The sequence below is a fragment of the Mesoplodon bidens genome (genome assembly GCF_964165515.1).
Source record: "Mesoplodon bidens genome assembly, chromosome: 10".
In the NCBI taxonomy this organism is placed as follows: domain Eukaryota; kingdom Metazoa; phylum Chordata; class Mammalia; order Artiodactyla; family Ziphiidae; genus Mesoplodon; species Mesoplodon bidens.
Genome location: NC_138172.1, coordinates 39,458,685 through 39,480,515, shown reverse-complemented (window position 1 = coordinate 39,480,515; position 21,831 = coordinate 39,458,685). Strand labels below are relative to the sequence as shown.

The 21,831-nt window shown below is 54.2% G+C and overlaps 2 protein-coding genes across 3 annotated transcripts in view; both read left to right on the top strand.

The window, feature by feature from the left end:
• Positions 1–3,727, top strand: part of ARIH2 (ariadne RBR E3 ubiquitin protein ligase 2) — a 52,225-nt gene extending 48,498 nt beyond the window's left edge. Inside the window, 2 exon segments of the mRNA XM_081245260.1 lie at positions 1,030–1,113; positions 1,343–3,727. Coding sequence (XP_081101386.1) covers positions 1,030–1,113; positions 1,343–1,414 — 156 coding nt within the window. The 3' untranslated portion in view covers positions 1,415–3,727.
• A 2,818-nt stretch (positions 3,728–6,545) lies between these two features.
• Positions 6,546–21,791, top strand: P4HTM (prolyl 4-hydroxylase, transmembrane). Of its 2 annotated transcripts, XM_081245791.1 has the most exons (10): positions 6,546–7,262; positions 7,479–7,560; positions 16,270–16,460; positions 17,293–17,389; positions 18,774–18,936; positions 19,472–19,657; positions 19,811–19,867; positions 20,399–20,489; positions 20,695–20,818; positions 21,348–21,791. In XM_081245791.1, the coding sequence occupies exons 1-10, from the start codon at positions 6,897–6,899 to the stop codon at positions 21,566–21,568; spliced, it is 1,578 nt and encodes a 525-aa protein (XP_081101917.1). In that variant the 5' UTR covers positions 6,546–6,896; the 3' UTR covers positions 21,569–21,791. The 2 variants fall into 2 exon arrangements, with proteins under 2 accessions (XP_081101917.1, XP_081101918.1); XM_081245792.1 differs by lacking the exon at positions 19,811–19,867 and having other exon boundaries at positions 6,547–7,262.
• Positions 21,792–21,831: the final 40 nt, after the last annotated feature.

The window sequence follows — 21,831 nt, the reverse complement described above, 5'->3', positions numbered from 1 at the left end:
AAACTGGCAATTGTAAAATTTTATTTCTCCCCTAGGCATTTCCGAAGTAGATCTCAGGTGCTGGTATTTTGTGTAATAGGAAGGCAGATATACTGAAGCCCGTGAACAACTATATTTTTGGGGTGACTGGCTGAAAATGTCTGTTGCCACTTGGGAGCCAGTGCCCATGCTTTGGGAGGATATGCAGCTTGCATGTTCGTAAATATAGTGGACTTTTTTTGCATCTTGGTTTAATTTTCATTTAGATGTTGGGTTGTTTCCCCCCAATTATAAAGTAATTCACACTTACTGTTTAAATGTTGAGAAACTTAGAAAAACATTAACATTATTCATCATCCCACCAGAAAGAAATGACCGCTGTTAGCGTTTTCTAGCCTTTTAAAATTAATATTATTTCTATAATCAAGGTTATATATATAACATTTTTTTGTTACAACTAATTGTTTTTGCAGCTGTCGTTATTTACCAGGCTGGAAAATGCCATTTTGTAATAGTTGCATAAATGTTCCAGTATATGGTTGTACCAACATTTGGGGCATTTATTGTTTCTGTTTTTCACTATCATAAATAAGACATTGGGAAACCTCTTTGTGCAACTGATTTGTGCAGTGGGTATATAATTACTAAGTCAAATGGTTTGAAAATTTTTAAGACTTGATTTTCAGAAGGGCTGAAAAAACGAAGTATTCAGTGAATACAGTGTCTGTGAATATCCACTTTGACTTGTTTTTGCAGCATCCATTTCCCTGTATGTTGGAAGCATTCTCTTCAGTGGCTTAAGTTCTTCCCTTTTCTTTGGGGGCGGAGGGTGAGTGTGGCCTTGCCACATGGCTGTGCTCCATAGGTAGCCTTTTGATTGGATTCTGGCTCTGGGTACAGGAAGTAGCACTGCTCTCTGAGGACAGTATCAGAGACAGGGTTGTCTATAGCTCATGCGAGCCTGAGGTGCTGCATCTGCCCCTCCCATCTGCAGGCCCTGCCCCGGCTACAGCCCCTTCTCCTTTTGACCCTCCTGCTCTACCCATACAGTTTGAATACCAGCAGGCTCAGCTGGAGGCTGAGATCGAAAACCTGTCATGGAAGGTGGAGCGTGCAGACAGCTATGACAGAGGGGTAAGTGCTGTCCTCTTGGATCCTCTGGCAGGCAAAGGAGGGCTGGTGTGGTAATAGGTAACATGGTGGTTGGCATGTGGACTGGAGGCTGCTGCTGAGAAGGGTGGGAAGGTCAGTGCTTTTGACTTCTTGGAGTCCGTGGCAGGGGGGGCAGGGGTTGGGTGGCTTTAGCTGCTCCCTGCTCATGGGACTGGGCCATGCAAGCACCTATCTTGCTTCCTTGATGCAGGACTTAGAGAACCAGATGCACATAGCAGAGCAGCGGAGGAGAACCCTGCTGAAGGATTTCCATGACACCTAGGTTGGGACATGGACGTGCCAGAGTGAGGAAGATGTGGCTGCGAGGTCTCCCGGCTGCTGTACTGCATGCTGCAGGCTCTGCCTTTCACAACCCCAGGCAACAGCCAGGGCCCCACTCCTGAGAGACACTGGCCACACACCTCTTAGTCGATTTCTGTTTTTTTTTTTCCCCTCATCTTCTTGCTTTTTGTTTTTCCCAGGGTAGAGGCCATGTTGAATTGGCCTCTTCTCAGGACCTTTAATTCCCCCTGGATGGTTGTTGGGAGGGAGGGAAAGTTTTTTCTGAATGACTATTAATAGGATTAGATCATTACAACTTATAATTTTCAAAGGTTGTACAATTATACAAAAAGAGGGGGCAAACCATAGAATTACACAGAACCCTTTTTAAAAAATAAATTGGCATTGGAGTGTTTTAACCTCTAGCTATTTTACTTAGAATGTAACACATGCTGCCCGCTCACCTTGCCTCAGAATCTCTACTGCAAGAGGGCCCCGGTGGCCTTTGCTTGCCAGATTCATATGTGTTTGGCCACAGCTAGAGTCCCAAGGGAAGAGCATGGGTGGCAGATGGTGGAAAATTGAGTTGGCCTGAGTTATAGGCATGGAGTGCAGGGAATCACATCGTGCCTCCTGCCTGGTCCTTGTAGACCCTTTTGTGGTCAGGTGCACTGCCTTACGTTGGCAGTGAGGAGACAATACAGAACGGAGTCTTGCCATGGGGTGTCATCCTGTCTGATGGCACTGTGTGTCTGTGGACTCATCTTAATTCTTGAAAGTGAGCTTTACCTGGGTCTGGCTACTCAGGCCAGAGCCCACAGCAGAACACGTAGGTGGGCTTGTGGCCCTCCAGACCAGGGGATGTGAGTTCAGCACAGCTTTCTTTTGTTTTCTAAAGATAGAGATCCACTTTTAAAGGGAATTGTTCCCCCAAATAAATTTGTTTTACCTCGGTTCCTTCTTTTGTGCCAGTGTTCCCGTGGTGTGACTCTGACCAGGTTCACACACAGCCATACCTGACACTGTCCTGCGACACTTTGCTCTGGTGAACGTTAGGGTCAGAGTTCAGCATGGTCCTCCCAAGGACTCTGGTCTGCCTGGCTCAGGGACCTTGTTTGCACAAATTGTTTTCATGTTAACCTGGAGTGTATGTCTCCATTACCCACTCTAGGGGTTGGTTGCACTCCCCCTTGCCTGGTTTCAGCTATTGGAGGACAGCACCCCTAGGGTCTGGGAGTCTGAGGCCAGCACGGTTCTTGATTTGTGGTCCCAGCTCCTGTACCACAAGGGGCGGGCCAGGGAAAAGGGCCAGCTTTTTCACAGTGCAGAGGAACAAGTGGTTTGCATGGTGTCCTACCTGTCCTGAACCTGGTCCTGTGGGCCTCTCAGAAGTTACATCTGTGATTCCTGGGGTTTCTATGGTTTTTTTCAGTGCCTCCACTCTGAGGCTGGCAGAGTTGTCCATACTCAATAGGGCCTCCTTGACCTCCTGGAAGAGTTGCTTGGGAGATCTGTGAATAAATATTGTGTTGGAAATTCTTTGATATTCAAACATTTTCACCTCAGTCGGTAATTTCCCAGGTATCATGTAAGCTGTAAACTGAATCACTCTTGAAGGCAGAGGACAGCTGTAACTCTTGGAGTCATGGGGTACATAGCCGGCTGCAGGCTCCCTTTCTTCCCGATCAGGTTTTGCCTCTTACTGTCATCTCCTGCAAGGAAGGGACCACGGCGTGGAGCGGTAGGACAAGTTAGGAGTATAGCAGATGAACCCAGAGTTGGACAGTGCTGAGCTAACTGAAGGAGGAGTGTGCCTGCTGTGGGACCTAGGGGTGGGGTGTGACTGTGGTGCATTGGCCCATAGAAGATCCTGGTGTCTGGAGCTTCTACCTGTGCATTGAATCCTTTCTGTGTCACTGCCATGGCAGCGGCAGGAGCTGAGTTGCAGCTCTGCACCTTAAGTCACACCCTCGGTGCCCTGGGCATTTTTTGGACTGCACAGCTACCACATAGTGCATTTGCATCCAGCTGTGGCCCCAACCACTGGAGCTGCAGGAGGTTCTGTGCCCAGACTGCAGCCTGCAGCCCTTGATCTGCAGAGAGCTTTCTTTTGTGCCTCAAGTGGCTGTCTCTTGTTAACATCAGGAAGATGGAAAAGGTCAGGCAGAATTTTTCTGCCCTGCAAAGGAAGGCACAGTGTTTTCATGAATTTACCATATATCTTTGTTTTCTTCAAAGAAAAAGTTGAGGTGATGTCATCTGCTCAACCTTGAGTGGTTTATTCAAAATAAACTGCAAGTTTCTGATTATAAAAGTGTGTGCAGAGTCATTCTTCAAAGGATCCAAGTAGCCTTCTGAGCCAATGCCCCCGGGGGTTCAGGCCAGTGAGCACCAAATAGGGGCCTTCCTGTTGGCCAGTCCCCTCTTCCAGAGGGCTGTGAAGGCCCCACTGGCCTGACTGCTCTGCCTTTCTTCCCTTTCTGGGGAGGTCATCTGTGGGGGGAAGTGGAATATCCTGGTACTTTTGGCTTTCCTTTCCCTCCTTTGGTGCAGGCCAAATGATTCCCCACCAAACACAGATCCCAGGATGTGGTAATGAACTGATTCCAATGCCCTACAGCCCTGCTGAGTCCCTGAGCTGCTTATTCAGAAGATCCTTGGGTCCCTCCAAAGCAGATGTGGGAGCAAAGGGCCATGGAGTATGGAAGTGGGACTTGTGGCTTCACAGGGGCCCTGAGCTTAGGAAGAGAGGACTCTCGACAGGAACTGGAAATGTTTGGAGTTTAATCCCAAAGGCCGAGGACAGGAAACAGAGCTTGGATTCTGAACAAGGGGGTCAGCACTTGTGGTGTCAGGAGTGGCGGCAACTTCATTGATAGGGGTGAAGGCTCCAGCGCTGTGGGCAGCACAGCATGCACAGGGCAGCCAAGGCCGGGGAGATCCCAGACACTGCTAGTCAATTCCACAACTGCTCCTCTTTGGACCTCAGATGTGCCAAGCCCCATGCTCAGCACCTGGGCATACAATAGTGTGCAAAAGATACATGGTCTCTACCCTCTAGGAGCCTCCAGAACATGGAGGACACAGACAGAACTGGTCACTAGTGAATGTTTTCACTGAGGCAGCAAGGCCAGGGACTGAAGAGCTACTCCTGAAGATCAGTGGGCAGGATACCAGTGGCCTTGGCACCATACCCTTGGTGATCTTAGAACAAGAGAAGATATAGCACATTCTAGCAAAATCTGGAGGAGGGATTTTCCACATACTCTTCAGGGCTTCCTGCAACAATCTGAGCATTACCTATATACTGAGCTCTGTTTTGGGCACAGAGGACATAGCCATTTAACTTGTTAGACCAGTTCCTGTCCCCAGAAGATAATCACACTAACGGTCACTGAGCACATAGCCACTTAGTCGTCACAGCAGCCCTGTAAGGTAGGTGCTGTCACCGTCCAGAATGAGTAATTTGCCCAAGGTCATCATTCTAGTAAATGGCAAAACAAAAAACATTCACTGTTAGAAACTGGAAAGTAAATCCAACTTTTGTAATAGAGATTAAAACACAGCTCAGCACAAGACCCAGATTTGACTATGTATCATGATTGAGATGGGACTGCCGCCCCCATGAGGTGAGCCAGCCTGGGTGGTGAGAGGTTTAGATACCAAAAAGGCCATAGCTTTTAAAAGGCCAAGAAATTATAGTTTATGCTGTGGTTGTGAAATTCCCATAGCCAACAACAGGCAGAGCAGAAATAGGGGGTGAGGCGCCCCCCACTTCCCACCCAACCTGCTTGCCCTCTGGTGATGTTAGCTGTGCATAGCAGTAAGCATAACTCAATTGGATACAGGTAATAGGAACTTAGGAGAATGGAGTTCAGGAAAATAGTTTAAGGAACATGAGCATTTTGTGATGATCTAATTATAGGTTTTAAAAAGCTAAAAAGGAAATGGTCTCAACATTCATTCATGGATACCAGAAAACCATGACATCTGGAATTCATTTCAGGAAGAAGGGCCAGGTCCGCGCTGCCTCTGTCTTTGCCTTCATGTTGGGAGAGTCCAGACTTGCCAGTTGCCTACAGAGCTCAGTTCCTACTCCATCTGAAGCAGGATGCTGGACCACTGGAGGTGTTTGGTCAGCATCCCAGCTTTGGCTGAGCCCCAAAGTTTCCCATTGCCATCTGCCCCGCCCCCCCCTTGAAAACATCCAGAACTTCTCCTTTTATTGGACAGTGCTTCTCTAGTTTCCTAAGGAGATTGACAAGATAGTCCCTAAAGGTGACTGGATGAACCTATGTACTGGGTTGGCCAAAAAGTTCAGCAACATCTTATGGAAAAACCTGAACAAACTTTTTGGCCAACCCAATACTTGGGCACTGATGAAACCTGCCATTGTGTGTAGAATCTCCAAGAGAAGAAGATGAGGCTGCCCTACTGAGGAGACCAGAAAATGCACACTCTACTTGTCTGGGAGGAAGTTGGAGGGGGAGGGGGTCTTAACAGTGTAAAGACAAACCACCGGTGGGACCTGCCTCAATGATGTTGCTTTTGTCTGCATGTCCACCTCGCGGGGCGAGGCGGGGGGGCGAGCAGAGAACGAAAAAGACCAGGCTTTGGCACTTGGCCACTGGTATGTCCTCCCACCTCCATATTTGGGGATAATCTGGGTTTAACTTTCCTCTGAGGCGGTGTCTCAATTATGGAAAAGTCCCTTTCTCCCTTTTCATCTGTGCCAGCGCTGAGGCAAGGAGTGTTCCTGTGAACCTGAGCACCTGCAGCATTCCTGCAGGTTACTGTTAGGGTGTCAGGGCTCCTCCAGGAAGCCCTCTCTGACCACTCCGACTGGGTCACCCGTCTATGCGACCCCGCACATCAGGCAGTTGCTTCCTAAGACCTGACTCCTGCAGCCCTCCCCGGGAGGTTCAGACCGACCGCAGAGCAGACCTCCAAGGCGTTTCTTGGCTGCCTACACTGGCGAGTGTCAGTGCCGAATGCCTTGGGTCCGACGCCACCACAATGTGCGCAGTCATCGGATTCCGCGGCGCCCCAACCCGCCGCAGTATTGAATCATCTTTTGGCACTGCCTCCTCCTTGTTGCCATCCCACTCCTGGGAGCGAGAAAATGCAGACCATACAGTTCCGGGAAGAGGGAAGTGCGTCTCAACCGGGGAACGGAGGAAATACCAGTGGGGTTTCCTGTAACTGTGCTGCTCTTGTCTGCATCTACATTTGGGGGGCGGCTTCTGCCCTGGGGAGTGTGTATCTCCTCCTAACGATAACCCAACTCGGGAAGAGAAACTTCAGTGTGGGCCGGGGTTCAAGGCGCGGAGATCTAGAGTGCAGCGCGGGCGCGGGATCCCCAGGAACCCCCTGCTGGTGACCACCGCGCGCGCTGGCTCGGCGGCGGTGGTTCTGGCTACGGCGCGGCGCGGCGCTGGCAACCCCGCGGCCCCTCCCCTGGGTGCGCGCGCAACCTGGGCTCCATGGCGGCGGCTGCGGCGGCGGCGGCAGCGGCTGCGGCGGTGGCGGCGGCAGGCCGGCGGCCTGAGGCTGTGAGTCCGCAGTGGGCGCCGCCCCAGCACGACCCGGCCGGGGCAGCGGCGGGGCTGGGTGACTGTGAGGACACACCGGTCCGGCCGCTGTGCAAACCTCGCGGCATCTGCTCGCGCGCTTACTTCCTGGTGCTGATGGTGTTCGTGCACCTGTACCTGGGCAACGTGCTGGCGCTGCTGCTCTTCGTACACTACAGCAACGGCGACGACAGCAGCGACCCCGGGCCCCAGCGCCGGGCCCAGGGCCCCGGGCCCGCGCCAACCTTGGCTCCCCTCGCGCGGCTAGAGGGCATCAAGGTGAGGCCCCCGCCGCGGCGCGCTCCAGGCCCTGCACCGCCGAGCCCGGGACGGCCGGTAGTCAGCCCGGGGCTCCACGCTGCTCCCTGCGCCGTCCCGGCCTGCCGCGCGCACCCCCTCACTCGCCCGCCGCCGCCCACCGGGCCGGGGCGTCTTTTCCTTTCTCGCACGTAGGGGCCTGGCGCCCGAGCTGCCCGCTGTGCCGCTTTCCCTTAGGTGGGGTATGAGCGCAAGGTCCAGCTGGTCGCCGACAGGGATCACTTCATCCGAACCCTCAGCCTCAAGCCGCTGCTCTTCGGTAAGTTCGCTGGGCACCTCCAGGAAGGGTCAGGGGCTACGATTTGGTGGCTGCCTTGAGGCTCATTTGACCACGTGACTTCTGTTTTGAAAATGGCTGCTTCAAAGTAGCCCTTTCTTTTCCACCCAGAGGTTGCCCCAAGTGAGGTACCTGCCCCATCTCCAATATAGGGTGACAGGCTGACCTTTCCACACTCCCCTCTGTGACCCCTACTCTGCAGCTGATCCTTCCATCACGGGGCTGGGCAATGTGATCTAGAAGCTAGTGTCTAAACATTTCATTGAAACTGTCTTTGGAGGCTCCCTTCCATGGTTAATTCTGTCACATTCTAGAATGGGGGGAGGGTCGGACAGACTGATAACCAGGTCCTAGCTGATTTCAGGGCCTGTGAGGGGAAATTCCACTCCCAAAGTGGGTCTGATAAGCAGGCTGTCCAAATGTGGGTAAGCTGGTGCCCCCAAACCTGCCCCACAAGGGCACCAGCCTTTGCTACCAGCACTCTGGGATTCTTCTTAGGATGGAGTTTTGTGTTCAGCCATTACAGTAGGCAAAGCCTTCCAGGGTGACCTCATTTGGAACCAGCATCATTGCTCACATTTTCTGAGCTCTTGTTATGTGCTAGACTTATGTGATCGTTCCATTTAATTCTCACAACCCCTCTATGAGGTGGGTGTAGATCCCGCTGTCAGGCTAGTGGGTGAGAAAGTGAGGCACAGAGAGCCCCCATTCCTTGGCCAGGCTCACACAGCTAGTTCAGGGTGAAGCTAGGATTAGAACAAGGCAGCCTTTCTCTACGGCCTGCACTCTAAAGCCAACATGCTAGTTGTGAAGACCCTGAAGTCCTTCAAAGACTACCAGTACCAACAAGATGGGGGTCCCCAGACCCATGACCTTGCCCAGGATAGGTTTTCCCACCCCAGTCCTGGGTACCCAGCCTCAGTGACACACTTACTTGCAGACCTGAGGTGTTCCTGGCTGCTGGGGGATGGAAGGGGTAAGGGGCTTTCAGGAGGGGACTGGGAACCAAAGCAGAGCATCTGAGCGCATGCTGTTAACCCTAGGGCGGAGGGCCCTGGTTGGGGATTATGCCTAGACCTGTGAGAATGATTTCACATAGGTTAGGATGTCAGTCCTGTTGTGGGAAGGCACTAAAAGATTATTATTATTATTGCATAATGTTGAAGTCTGAGCAAAGCACTAGTTCAGGTGCTGGGAATACAGAATTGGACAAAATAGGAAAACAAAAAACACCTGAAGCTGACAGTCGAATGAGGTTACAGACAAACACACATCGTGTGTCAGATGGTGATAAGTGATCACAGACAAGTAAGGCAGAATTTCAACTGGGGTTGAAACTGAGTAAGGTGGTCAGGGTGGGCCTCCCTGAGAAGGATATTTGAGCAAGACCCGCAGGAGCTGTGGGATGAAGCCAGGTGGCTGTCAAGGAACAGGTGATCCAGGCAAGGGAACAACTCTCCCCATTACTACTCCACTGTTGTGAGACAGACACATTGAGGTGGGTGTACTTTCTCTCATCAGCCTTTTTGGACCCGTATATACTTAATTCAGACATATGTTAGGTTAAGTGAGCCATGAGGCATAACCCCTAACCCTAACCCCCTAACATGCAGCTTGTTGCGTCAAAGTCCTACAAAGCAGAGAATGAGAAACCCAGACCCGAAGTCACCAAGAGTACATTACGGGAAGCAGAAGAGATGTGACAAAAGGTAAACTGATTCCAGTTAAGCCATCAGATGGGTTTCTGTTTGTGCAGATAAATTACAAAGGGCATGATTAGGAGAACTGGGCAGTTGCAGCAAGACCTTCCTAATTGTTGTTCTCATTTCCTCCAAAACTCTTACACTACCTTTGAGTCTGTTGGTGAAGGATGTCCCAGGTTTTACTCAGAAAGTCCTGGGGCTTGCTGCTTGGTGAAATGATGTGAGACAAATGAGGAGGAGGTCAGTGATTATAAGAAGTCCAGTTGTGAGACAGGCTAACCACAGGGGAGAGGGTGTCCAAGGAGGGGCAGTTCCTGAATGTGGTGTTGGATGAATCCAAAGAAGGAAGCCTCACCGCAATAAGGAGCAGCGTCTCTGTTTTCTGTGCCTGCCTGTCCATCCACCTACTGTCGCCCTAAAGAGGCAGGCAGGGCCCAAGGAGAATGGACCCGCTGTGGGCTCTGCCACCTTGCCCTACTGTGACCCACCATCAGGGACCCAAGATGCCAGGGCTCAAGGGGTAGGTGTTCAGGGTGTCAGCTAGGGCAAGGGGACTGTGTTTTACCCTAGGGTGCCTCCATCTCTGTGGAAGGGAGCCCCACCACTTCACAGGGAAATCCGCACGTAACCTTCAGCCTCTCCCTTTGGGGGAAATTTCCTGTTTCCCGCCTTTGTTCCTAGAGACATTTGGTAAGTGGGACCTGGGCCACAAAAGGGCCCCCCTGAGTTCCTGGCAGATACCTGCTTGACTGTGGTAGGCATTTCCCAAGGATTTGGACTGTTGTCCTGTTCAGTTCAGAAGGGAGGTGTTCCAGTTCTGACTCACTGTCGCCTCTCTAGGGACATTGCTTTCTCTCACGTGGCTCACTTCTCCCTCCACCTCACACTCATTCTGTATTTAAACAGCAGATCAGATCTCATCACTCCCTTCCTTAAAAGCCTCCATGATTTCCCATTCCACTTCTACGTCTCATTTGGTGCCCCAAGACCCTCTCATCTCTCAGACCTCATCTCCCACCACCCTTCCCTCATTCACCCCCTGTTGATTCTCAGACACCAAGCTCATTGCTGCCTTGGTGCCTTTTTTTTAAAAATTAATTTATTTATTTTTGGCTGTGTTGGGTCTTCATTGCTGCGTGTGGGCTTTCTCTAGTTGCAGTGAGCAGGGGCTACCCCTCGGGGTGCACGGGCTTCTCATTGCGGTGGCCTCTCGCTGTGGAGCACGGGCTCTAGACGCGCGGGCTTCAGTAGTTGCAGCACGTGGGCTCAGTCATTGTAGCTTGCAGGCTCTAGAGCGCAGGCTCAGTAGTTGTGGCACATGGGCCCAGTTGCTCCGCGGCATGTGGAGTCCTCCCAGACCAGGGTTCGAACCCGTGTCCCCTGCATGGGGACAGGCGGGCTCTTTTTTTTTTTTTTTTTTGCGGTATGCGGGCCCCTCACTGTTGTGGCCTCTCCCGTTGCGGAGCACAGGCTCCAGACGCACAGGCCCAGCGGCCATGGCTCACGGGCCCAGCCGCTCCATGGCATGCGGGATCTTCCCGGACCGGGGCACGAACCCGCGTCCCCTGCATCGGCAGGCGGACTCCCAACCACTGCGCCACCAGGGAAGCCCCGGGCTCTTAACCATTGTGCCACCAGGGAAGTCCTGCCTTGGCGCCTTTGTATGCACAGTTCCCTCCACCAAAAGGCTCAGACTTGGCTCTCACCGAGGGTGCCTTCCCCCGCATCAGGGCTCTGCTCAAATCTCCCCTCCTCAGAGACCTCTCTCCACCTCAGACTGGTCTCAAGAGGTTTCCAGGCTCTCTGTTGTGTCTCTGCTTGGTTTTCTTTTCAGCGTTTAGCATCATTGGAAACTATCTTCTGTATTTATTTGGCAATTGTGTCTTTGCCCCTAAAGGTTAGCTGCATGTGTGGGAGGCCTGATTTGATATGGCTGTCTGTCCAGCGGCCAGAGTCTACTGCTGACAATTATTGGCCAGCTGGAGGGGTTTACTAGATACTCTCAGCCAGTCCAGCACCTGTCTTTGTGTGCAGGGTGGCCTCCACCATCACCCTGGGCAGGTGCCTCCTGATTTGGCACCCTCTTCAAGAGCAGCAGGGGGCACTTCCAGTGGGCCAGCAAGAGTTTTAGTCCACTTTCTTAACTATTTAAGGTAAATGAGTAATTGATACCAGTACACAAAACAATGTATATTAAAACCATAACTGCTTTATTATAGGATTTCCAGACCTATTCTTTTTCAGCTTAAAAAAGACAATAAAGCAGTTACATAAGACCACTGTGCTCTCTTGACAAACACTGGAAGCGCAGAAGTAGGGAAAGAATTGTAGTATGCATATTAGTTCAGGTTTGTAAGCAGCTTAATGCAGTTTTCTGTATGAACCCCCCTGCTGTTCCACAGGCCCGCTGCTTGGCAGAATTATGGACTCAGTAAAGGTCAGGAAGATATAATTGAGTCTGTCTGGGGCTTGACAAGCAGCATAGTGCCTGCGTGAGCATAGCCCGAGGCTTTGTGCCTGCCCTGAGGCTCAGCTTGGGATGCTGGGGCTTGTGGGCAGGAGCAGGGCATCAGCCAGGCTGGCATCCCAGGTCTGGGAAGTTCAGAAAGGTAGTCTTGCCTGCCCAGCACACAAGGCTAGCTGCCTTTTTCCAGGAGAAAGGACCACAGAAGTGGACTTCTGCCCTGCTTGTGCTGGTCCTAGGGGAGCCTTGGAGTTACTCTGGACTCTGGTGTGCAAATATCCATGGAGGGCAGCAGAAAGAGGGTTTTATGTGTGTCCAGGGGAGCACATGGTCTGCGTGGCCAGTGCAGAGGCTGTGGCTATAAAGTCCCAGGCTCTCCCCACCTGGGTTGACTCTATTCTGGGCACTGGTGACGATGCCACCTGCGCATGGCCAGCTGCACATTTCGGTGGCCCTGGCTCCAACCGTAGGCCGTGGTTACCAGCAGACGGTGACCCTGCACCTCCCCACTCAGCATGTAGGTCCCAGCATACCTTCCACGCAGGAGCTTGTATCCAGCTGCAGCCAGCGTCACAGAGTAGGTGCCAGCTCCCCAGGGGGCAGTGGGCCCGCCTTCAGCACCTCTAGCTGTTAGTCCCGGTCACAGTCTGAGGGTCCGGAGGATGACCCATTGCGCCAGGAGAGCCTAAGCTTCACTGCTGAATGGGATCAGAGGGCCGAGATGATGAGCCTGGCCCCTCTGAGTATCCCCATCCTCCCCTCCATCTGGTAAACCAAACCCTCTTGTCTGATGTTCTGCTCTTGGAATCAGGGTCCTAGAGAAGGCCTGTCCTCCTGGGATGTTGTTTTTATTAGCAATTATTAAAGGAACTTATTTTTTAGTTCTGTTCAGGCATAATGTTTGGGTATCCCCTCTTTCTTTTGTCTTAGCACCAAGCCAGGAGTTGTAATGAACCCACTTGTAAGGGGGTGTAAGGGGTGCTGGGCACCAGGGGCTGACCAAAATCGCCAGCGCAGAGCGTGTCCAGGACCTCCTTGGACGAGCTGGTGTCCTGCAACTCACAGTCCCTGCAGCTGGCACGGGGCACTGGTGGGAGGAGCTGAGTGAGGCTTCCCCTGGGCCCCGGGCGGAGGAGGGGAGCCATCAGCAGGGGTTTCTCCCACTTTTCCCTTGTTCTTTACCCTTTTTGAGATGGATGGCTGCTGTGGGTTGTTCCTCTTCTTTCCCACCAGAGAGACCCAGTTACCTGATCCCCAAGAGTTGTGATTTGAAAGGGTGGGGTGCAGCCTGTGGGGCTGAGAAAGGGTTAGACCAGCCTAGAAGCTGTGCAGAGACTCACGTGGGCGGCTCGGGCGGGAGCCGTTGGAGATGGCAGCCACGCAGAGGCCGTGGCTGGCAGGGAAGCATCCGCAGTGCAGGATGGCTTGCCAGGGGTAGCCGTAGCAGGCCATGTGGGGGCGCAGCTGGCCTGCACGGCCTCGCACAGGCTGCGGCACGGGTAGATGACCCTGCAGGGCAGGGGAAGTGTCAGGGGCAGCGGGTGCTCAGGACCAGGGTTCCTGGATTCCAGCCTGGGGCCTCTGGGTGCTCCTAGCGCGAGGCCTGGCCAGAAACTCCACGGTTGCTGGGCAATGACACCCTGGTCACCTAGCAACAGCCCTGCAGCTGGGCTTCTTGCTCCTTTGCTTGCTGAAATCTTAGCCCTCAGCCCTGGGTCTCCCAGCCCTTCTGTCTTGTATCCCCAGCCCCACCCCTGCCCTGGCCCAGGCTGCTTTCCACCTTTGCAGTGCACCTCCCCCTACAGCTCCGGTGGATGCCTAGTGCCTGGGAGAGGGCTGTGGGAGGGGCCCTGCACTCTGGGCCTTCACTCCCCATCTTGGAGGGAGAAAACAGGGCCCTCCCTCTTGTCCTGAAAGCCCTGCAGGACACTGCAGTTTCTAGCCAGGACTGGGGTTGGCCAAGAGCAAAGGGGCCCGATCCTCAGTTTCTGAAAGAGCCCATTCTTGCTGCTACAGGCATGGTCACCCTGAGGCTCTAGGAAGGGCCCTGGCTCTGCAAAGAAGAAACTGAGGGAGCTGTTGTTCACGGGGTAGGTTAGGCTGGGGAAGAGGAATCAGCCTTGCAATCTCTGGGCTCTGAGAGAAAAAGCCACCAGATGAGCCGTGGCTCCATCTCTGGCCAGGATCCTTTGGGCAGACAGAATTGCCACACCTCACTGGAGAGGGGTTCTCAGCCCCTAGCCTAGAGCAGGCTGCTCACTTGCCCTACTTTGACATTTAAGAGCCCTTGTTGATTTGTGGATCCAGACCAAGGGTGTGCACCATTGATAGTCCCCTGCCTATGTCTCCTGTGTCCCATGGGCATCTGCGCTCTCTGCCAGCAATACCCTGACAAAACAATCCTTCATCCTCCTGTCACTGATAGGTACACAGCAATGATTAGTGAAGAGCTTCCAGAGCAGGCCCCTGGCTGAGGAGAGGCCCCCACCCTTACCTGGGAGGCCCTGCCCTACCTGTCGAGGCACACCGGGGCAAAGAGGGAGCAGAGGAAGAGGCGCGCATCAGGGTGGCACTCCCTGGCCAGCAGGGGCAACCAGCTGACTGACTGCTGAATGGCCTGGGCTGTTGTGTCATGGTCCAGCAAGTTGGGTAGCCGCATCTCTATGTAGCCAACCAATGTCGTGGCACAGCGCCATGGCTTGCGGAATGGGCATGCACCGCGTGGGGCCCCAGGGAGCCCCTGCCCCGCCGTCACCCGACAGCACCACCAGTGCCACCAGCAGCCACAGCCCTTGATCCATCACCTGCTTTCTCTGCCTTGGTCTTAGTGGACTGAGGTTGGGGGCTTTATAGGGCTATACCCACACCCCAGGAGCCAATGATTGCCCAGCTCCCATGTGCTCAGACCCACCTGGTTAGGCCCCAGTGTGCTGGCCTGGGCTGTTTGCATTTGATTAGCACATGGCAGGGGGCTGTAGAGAGGGTGGCATCTCCTTTGGGCCTGTGAATGACTGGCACCTAATAAACTGAAGAAACCTGGGCCTGTGTTTTCTTTTTCTGGTTTACTTTTCTTGTTTGTTTATCTTTTTAAATGATCAGGAGGTGACTGGTGATTAGCAATTTGGTCTAACCCATTGTCCAGCAGCGCTGCCTCCCCAGTGGATGGCTCACACCCTTTCTGGGTTTGACAGGTTGAGGGGATCAGGCAGGCTGGAGGTGGGGGTGGGATGGGGTGGCTTTTGTCCTGTCCTCAGTGTCGTCACATCTGGGTCACCTACTTGTGGAAGCTGAATCTGGCTGTGAGCCTGGGTTCTGGAGTACAACAGCCTGTGTGGCCCTGGCCAAGTTGCTGATGTCTCTGTGCTTGGGGGCTCCTCAGGGAGAGGAAGGGTGAATTAATGGGGCCTGGTTTTCTAGGATGAGTATACGGATTATGGAGTTGATGATATGCTTAGGACAGGACACAGAGTCTGTGCTCCCTAAGTGCGATCTGCTGTGATTACTATTAAAAACTGCTCCAATCCTGGCTCCGAGTGGCCATTTTCCTTCCTCTTAGCAATGACTGGAACTTCATGCTGAGAGAATAACCCAGAAAAGTGGCAGACCACTCTGCAGGAGTTCTGAGGGGTCACAGTGGCGGCATGGCCCTTCCTCCGGTCAGTTCCTGTGTGGGCCTCTTGTGCCCCGTCAAAGGAAGTCCTCTCTCCCAGGAACAAGAGAATGAAGCAAGGCCCAGGCTCCAGCCCTGGAAGTGCCTGGAGTCACTGGGATGTGGGCTCGCCAGGTGTGAGCTTCGCGTTCCAGCTCCACTGAGCTGCTTGTGGAGCTGGTGTGGGGTCATCCAGCCACTGGAGCTAAGCCCCAGGCCTGACTGGCTTTTACTTGGGCTTAGAGGCATGGAGTAGGCGTTCAGTGTACATTTGTTCCCAAAGCAAAGGACATTGGGTCATCTTCTCAGAGCATCTGCTAAAAACCTGAGTGACCCCCACTGATCTCCCAGTGCTGGGCAACTCAGTAGTGGACGGATGACCAGCACCCACTTGTGCAGGGGAATGGAGGGCAAGGCCTAGAATGCTGGATGTATTCACTTTGTTTTTATTTGAACAATGCTGAAAAGCAATAATGAAAGCAAAAACCTGCCAACATCCCCCCGCCCTTTTAAAATATATACCCAGTAAGGAGTGGAGGTCAACCCTCCACTCCTCAGGTCCACCCCCTGGCCTTTGGTCCCACTCCAAGGTGGGTTAGCCCATCCCCAGCTTTGCTCTGGCTCACCTCCCAGGACTCCCCTGGAAATTGTGTGCTCTCAGCGTCAAAAAGAGAGGCCCCATGTTCCAAACGCTGGCTAACCTTTGCAGGACAATTTGACCTCGGGGTCACAGAGCAGATGTGAAGTCCTCCTGACTTGGTGACCGGCAGGGTACAGGGACTACCCCAAGAACCCTGCAGAGAGGAAGGTATTTATTTGGTGCATCAGCGTCCTGGTCCGGTCCTTGGCCTTACCCCCCGTCCCTCTTCTGGCAGAAATCCCTGGCTTCTTGAGTGATGAGGAGTGTCGGCTCATCATCCACCTGGCACAGATGAAGGGGTTACAACGCAGCCAGATCCTGCCCACTGAAGAGTATGAGGAAGCAATGGGCACAATGCAAATCAGCCAGCTGGACCTCTTCCAGCTGCTGGACCAAAACCATGATGGTCGCCTGCAGCTCCATGAGGTTGGGATCCTGGGGCCTGGAGTAGGCACCACGGTGGGAATGCCCAAAATTGTTTCTGGTGTCCAGGTCACTTGTACTGCTCAGCCCTGGCCCCAAGAGTCAGATGCCACCTCAGATCAACTTGGGCATGCCCAGGGTAGAGAGCCCCTTGCTGCCCTGGGAACCCCAGAGGATGGCAGGAGAATCTACCTGGAGGTGATGGCATTTATTGCCACAGTTCCCAGGTGGTGTGTTGTCTGTGGTCTGGATTCCTTGCTGCCGTTGCTGGGAGCCCCGCAGAATTCATGGTGGATGGAGTGGCAGCTCAGAGGAAGCCAGGAGTCTGCATCTCTCTGCATGCCCCTCACACCCAGGCTTCTGAGAGAGGTCTTGGTGGGGTGCAGGGTCCCTTGCCTATATAGAGTGCCTCACTGAGCCCGACCTTCCTAAGGGGCCTGGTGGTCATTCACTGGCCAGGCCTCCCCGTGGTGCCTCTTCCCTTTCGCACCCGGGCCCTGGCCTCCTGGGGTGTCTGGGTGGGACACAGGCCTGTCCTCTGCTCTGCCTCCAACAGGCTGACAGTGCTCCCTGTGGAAGCCACAGTCCCACCAGGGCTGAGAATGGTCATGGCCCACAGGTCTTCTGACTATCTTTCTGGCCTCCTCCCCAGATGCCTCTAGACCTCCCTGCCTAGCCTCACTTCAGCTCAGGGAGCTTGGGCTCTGTCCTTTGTCCTCATCCATGCCCTATCACCTGAACCCTCAGCCCTACAGAAGGAATTAGGCAGCTGTCTGTGCTCTGGTGACTCTCCATCACTGGGGCCACCCCACTGAGGCACCATCTTGTGCTTTAGGTCCTGGCCCAGACTCGCCTGGGAAATGGACGGTGGATGACTCCAGAGAACATTCAGGAGATGTACTCTGCGATCAAGGCTGACCCTGATGGTGATGGTGAGCTCATACCTTGCCACAGTTCTGTCGCTGTGAGCCTCCTGCCCCCCAAGCCAGGCAGCCTCTATGCCCAGCTTCTAGAGTAGCCAGAGATGAGGAGGTGAGGATCCAGCCTTGCCCTTACCCCTGGGAAGTAGGCAGGAGCTAGACTCTCCCATTCCCTTTGGTGACAGTCTAGAGGGCAGCTCTTGGAGGTTCTTTTGACCTCACCAGGCAGAATCTGGGGTACAGGAGGTATGGTTGCTGGCTGGCAGAGGGCAGAGTGGTACAGCGGGAGCAAAGGAGCAGTGAGGTCAGCTTCACATCTGCCTCTCTCCAGCCAGGCACACGGTCTTGCCCCAGCAGTCGGCCTCTCTGGTCTAACCAAGGTCCCCCTTGCCTTCCTCTTGCCCATGTGGAGTCATACTAACTGCTTGGGGTCATGTGGGCAGGAGTGCTGTCCTGTAAGCACCCTCGCCTTTGGTAATAACCCCCAGGAAGTTTCTGAGGTGTAGTCATTACCCTCATGCCCAAGTTCTGGACCAGTTGAGGAAATAGGATTTGGAAGAATGGCTTTGTGGCTGGTGAGCCCACAGTGAAGAATCTGACTGGGACCTGTGGCTGGAGGGGCATCATGCTGCTGCTGCCCCTATGTGCAGAGCTCGTGACAGACTCACAGCCCTCGAGTGCCCCCACCCTCAGAGAAATCTGGGCCAAAGCATGGAAGTGTGTCAGTTGGGTCAGCCAGTATAACATGTAGCAAAGACACCAGCTGTTCTTCCAGAACCCTAAGAGGATACAGCCCAGCTTTGTGGGTTGAGCAGGAACAGGGGAGAGTGTTCTCATTTGGGAGAGTGGCCTGGCTTTCTCTGCTGAGGTAGACTGGTTTACCCAGTGGACAGGACTGGCCAGGTGTATTCCACTCAGGATGAGACCCGAGGTCACAAGGGAACTCCTGGGGACTGATCCCAGCTTACACCCTACAGTGTGGAAGGCCCTGGACAAAACCCAACACTGAATGCTCTCTTTCTTCGCCCTCTACAGGACCAGAGGGTGGCCATCATGCTCTACAGAGCCAGGCTGGAGGGCCAAGGGCCCTAGGGTCCTGGCCATATGGCTTAAGCTTACTTTGGAGACCCTGCTCTCTGGCCAGTCTAATAGGGGTTGGGCTTCATCCTTTTGGGGGCCAAATCAGGGCTTAAACTGAGGAAATGAGCTTCTCTGGGTCTTCCCGTAGGGCCTAATATGACAGAAGCCAATTTCATCTGACCCGAGTCCAGGTTGAGGGACAGGTGCACATGGCCCCCCAGTGCCTGAGGCCAGTGGTAGGTAGGAAGGTGCAGCCTCCCCACTATGCCCTCCCCACATGGGCTTGGTGGGCATTAATGGTGGGTGCCCTGTGCAGGAGTGCTGAGCCGGCAGGAGTTCTCCAACATGGACCTTCGCGACTTTCACAAGTATATGAGAAGCCACAAGGCAGAGTCCAGCCAGCTGGTGCGGAACAGCCACCACACGTGGCTCTACCAGGGTGAAGGTGCCCACCACGTTATGCGCGCCATCCGCCAGAGGTGAGCACCTGAGGCTGTCCTCCCTGGTGCAGGGCCCCCACAGAAGTCCTTGGCTGAGACTGAGAAAACGGAATTGATTAGCCAATTCAGGATTAAGTTCCAGTTGTTAGACCAGGATTAGGACTCATTAGGAGACAGACAATTAACAAAAGCAAATTAGCCCTGATTGTGGGAAACAGTAGACATTTGGGATTAGAAACAGAGTGAATGTTTGTTTTCTGCTAATTAGAGAAGTGATCTCTTATCTCTGTCCACAGGACCCCCTGCCCCTGAGCAGCCAGGGGTTTTAGATAAACAGCCTCCTTCCTGGACGGAGTGTCTCCCCGTCCCCCAACTTAATGTCTCTGGCATCCAGGGAGAAGGGCTCATCATGAGTAACCCCTTCCTGCTCTTACAGGGCCAGTCTGGGGTGGCTTAAGGAGCTTCCAGGGGAAATAGGGGCAGAGCTTGTGGCAGGCCCAGGGTCCACCTTGCCAGCTCCCTCAGGGTGCCACCTGGCATTGGGCTGCCCAGCTGAATGCCTGCTGCCCACCAGGGTACTGCGCCTCACCCGCCTGTCACCTGAGATCGTGGAGCTCAGCGAGCCACTGCAGGTCGTGCGGTATGGCGAGGGAGGCCACTACCATGCCCATGTGGACAGCGGGCCTGTGTACCCAGAGACCATCTGCTCCCATACCAAGCTGGTAGCCAATGAGTCTGTACCCTTCGAGACATCCTGCCGGCAAGTACCTCCCACCTGAGGGCTGCCTTCAACTCCCAGACCAGGCACCCCGATGACACAAGCACAGCCCTGCTCTGTGGGCTTGCCCCTTGGTATGCGGCCAGGAGAGTGCTGGGCCATCCTGGTCGAGGATACCCCCATCTCTCCCCTCAGGTTGTTTACCAAGTGGCCCAAAAGGGGTGGTCATCTTGTCTCAGTGGCCAGACTGAGGTACCCACAGACACTGAAACCCGCCCCCAGAGTTCTCAGGCAAGGGGCAAGTTTGGACCCCTGATTCTTTCCGCTCCCTCCCTGGTTGTTGATCCTGCTGGCACTGCTGGGGACCTCAGCTTCTCCCTTTGAAGCTATGCTCCCCTCCCCTGCCAAGGCATGGTGGCAGGTCTCTCCTCTTCATGTGGCTGCTCTGGCTCAGCCCCTTCTAGTCACAACCAGCCCTCTGCATGATCTTGCTGCTTCTGCTAGCCTACCTTTCCCAGCTGGCCCTTGCTCAGGGCCATGTAATTTAGCTAAGTGCACCTGTGATCTTGGCCATAAAAAAAACATTGTGACTGACAGAAAGAGACTGGGTTTGTGGGAAGAAGAATGGGCTAGGGACATCTTGGTACTGACCTGCCCTGTTGTCACTGATCCCAGCCTGCCCCTCTGGCCCTTGGGGACCTGGGCAGCTTATCCTGCCCACAGGTAAGCCCCTGGGAAGCATCCACAGCTGGGAACCTGCTCAACAGCCCCCCTGCCTTACAGCTACATGACAGTGCTGTTTTATTTGAACAACGTCACCGGTGGGGGCGAGACTGTCTTTCCTGTAGCAGACAACAGAACCTATGACGAAATGGTAAGGGCCAACCGGGCTGTTACTCTGGTGGGATGGCAGGGCCTTGGGCAAACAGTACATACCCCTCCAGACCTGGGATGAGGCCTAAACAGTCCCCTGGGGACATCTGACTGGTTTCCCTCTGGCCACCTTTGACTGCCTGTCCTTAGGCTCCTGGCCATATAGTCAGGGCAGCTTGAAAACCCCACCACTCTGCTGCCCACAGAGTCTGATTCAGGATGATGTAGACCTCCGTGACACTCGGAGGCACTGTGACAAGGGGAACCTGCGTGTCAAGCCCCGCCAGGGCACAGCAGTCTTCTGGTACAACTACCTGCCTGATGGGCAAGGTGAGGACCTGTGGCCAGGCCAGGGCTGCCTTGAAGGACGCTTCCCTTTACCCAGCCCTGATTGCCATCCTGGTGAGCTGTTTCTGGCTGCCCTTCAAATGGTTTTTTTTGCCCCTAGTGCCTCCCAAAGACCATCCTCAGTGACTTCAGCAGCCTGTACCTGTGCAGCCTCCTGGGCTCTCTGGAACCCTGTCATTCCTTGATGCCCCAGCCTTCCAGCTGACTGGGGCGGGGGACACGTGCACCTTAGTAGCCCAGACTGGGAAGGGCTGTGGACAGGCCTAGCAGCAAGAAAGCTGATTTCACAGAGCCAGTGGTGTTGATAAGGCATTCGCTGAAGAAAGATGCTGAGCCCCCAAGGAGGCCTTGTGGCCAGATGTTTGCCACGGAAGGCGTGCACAGCTGGGCCTACCCTTGCCATGCACTTGGGCAATATGAGGCCAAGCTCAGGTCAGCCCACAAGCTCAGCTCAGTCCTGCCTAGATTCCCTCTGGTTCCCTCCCTTGCTCACACCATCCTCCTCTCCTAGGTTGGGTGGGCGACGTGGACGACTACTCGCTGCACGGGGGCTGCCTGGTCACGCGCGGCACTAAGTGGATCGCCAACAACTGGATCAACGTGGACCCCAGCCGGGCGCGGCAGGCGCTGTTCCAGCAGGAGATGGCGCGCCTGGCCCGCGAAGGTGGCGCTGACTCGCAGCCGGAGTGGGCCCTGGACCGGGCCTACCGCGACACTCGCGTGGAACTCTGAGGGGAGTGTCCGTCGCGGTCCCCAGCCGCAGGTCGCCTGCTGCCCGAGGTTGGGGGCCCTACCCTTGTCCAGCTGCAGGCCAAAGGCCTGGCCGATGTCTTGCCCCATCCCCACCTCCAGCCGCGATTAGGGCACAGTTCCTATATCCATGTTATTTATTGTGTACAGCCCCGTGCTTCCCCAACAAATAAAACTACGCGGCTTGGAGCTGCAAGGCCGAGAACCTCGGAATAGGCTGTAGGCATACTGGGCGGGGCGGGGCG

Bases quoted from the DNA above. Each gene is read 5' to 3' on its own strand.
- P4HTM (XM_081245791.1), top strand. From the start codon at position 6,897: ATGGCGGCGGCTGCGGCGGCGGCGGCAGCGGCTGCGGCGGTGGCGGCG. The intron at 7,561-16,269 runs GTAAGTTCGCTG...CTCTTCTGGCAG, and splicing joins CCTCAAGCCGCTGCTCTTCG to AAATCCCTGGCTTCTTGAGT. The intron at 19,868-20,398 runs GTACCCACAGAC...CCTGCCTTACAG, and splicing joins GTCTCAGTGGCCAGACTGAG to CTACATGACAGTGCTGTTTT.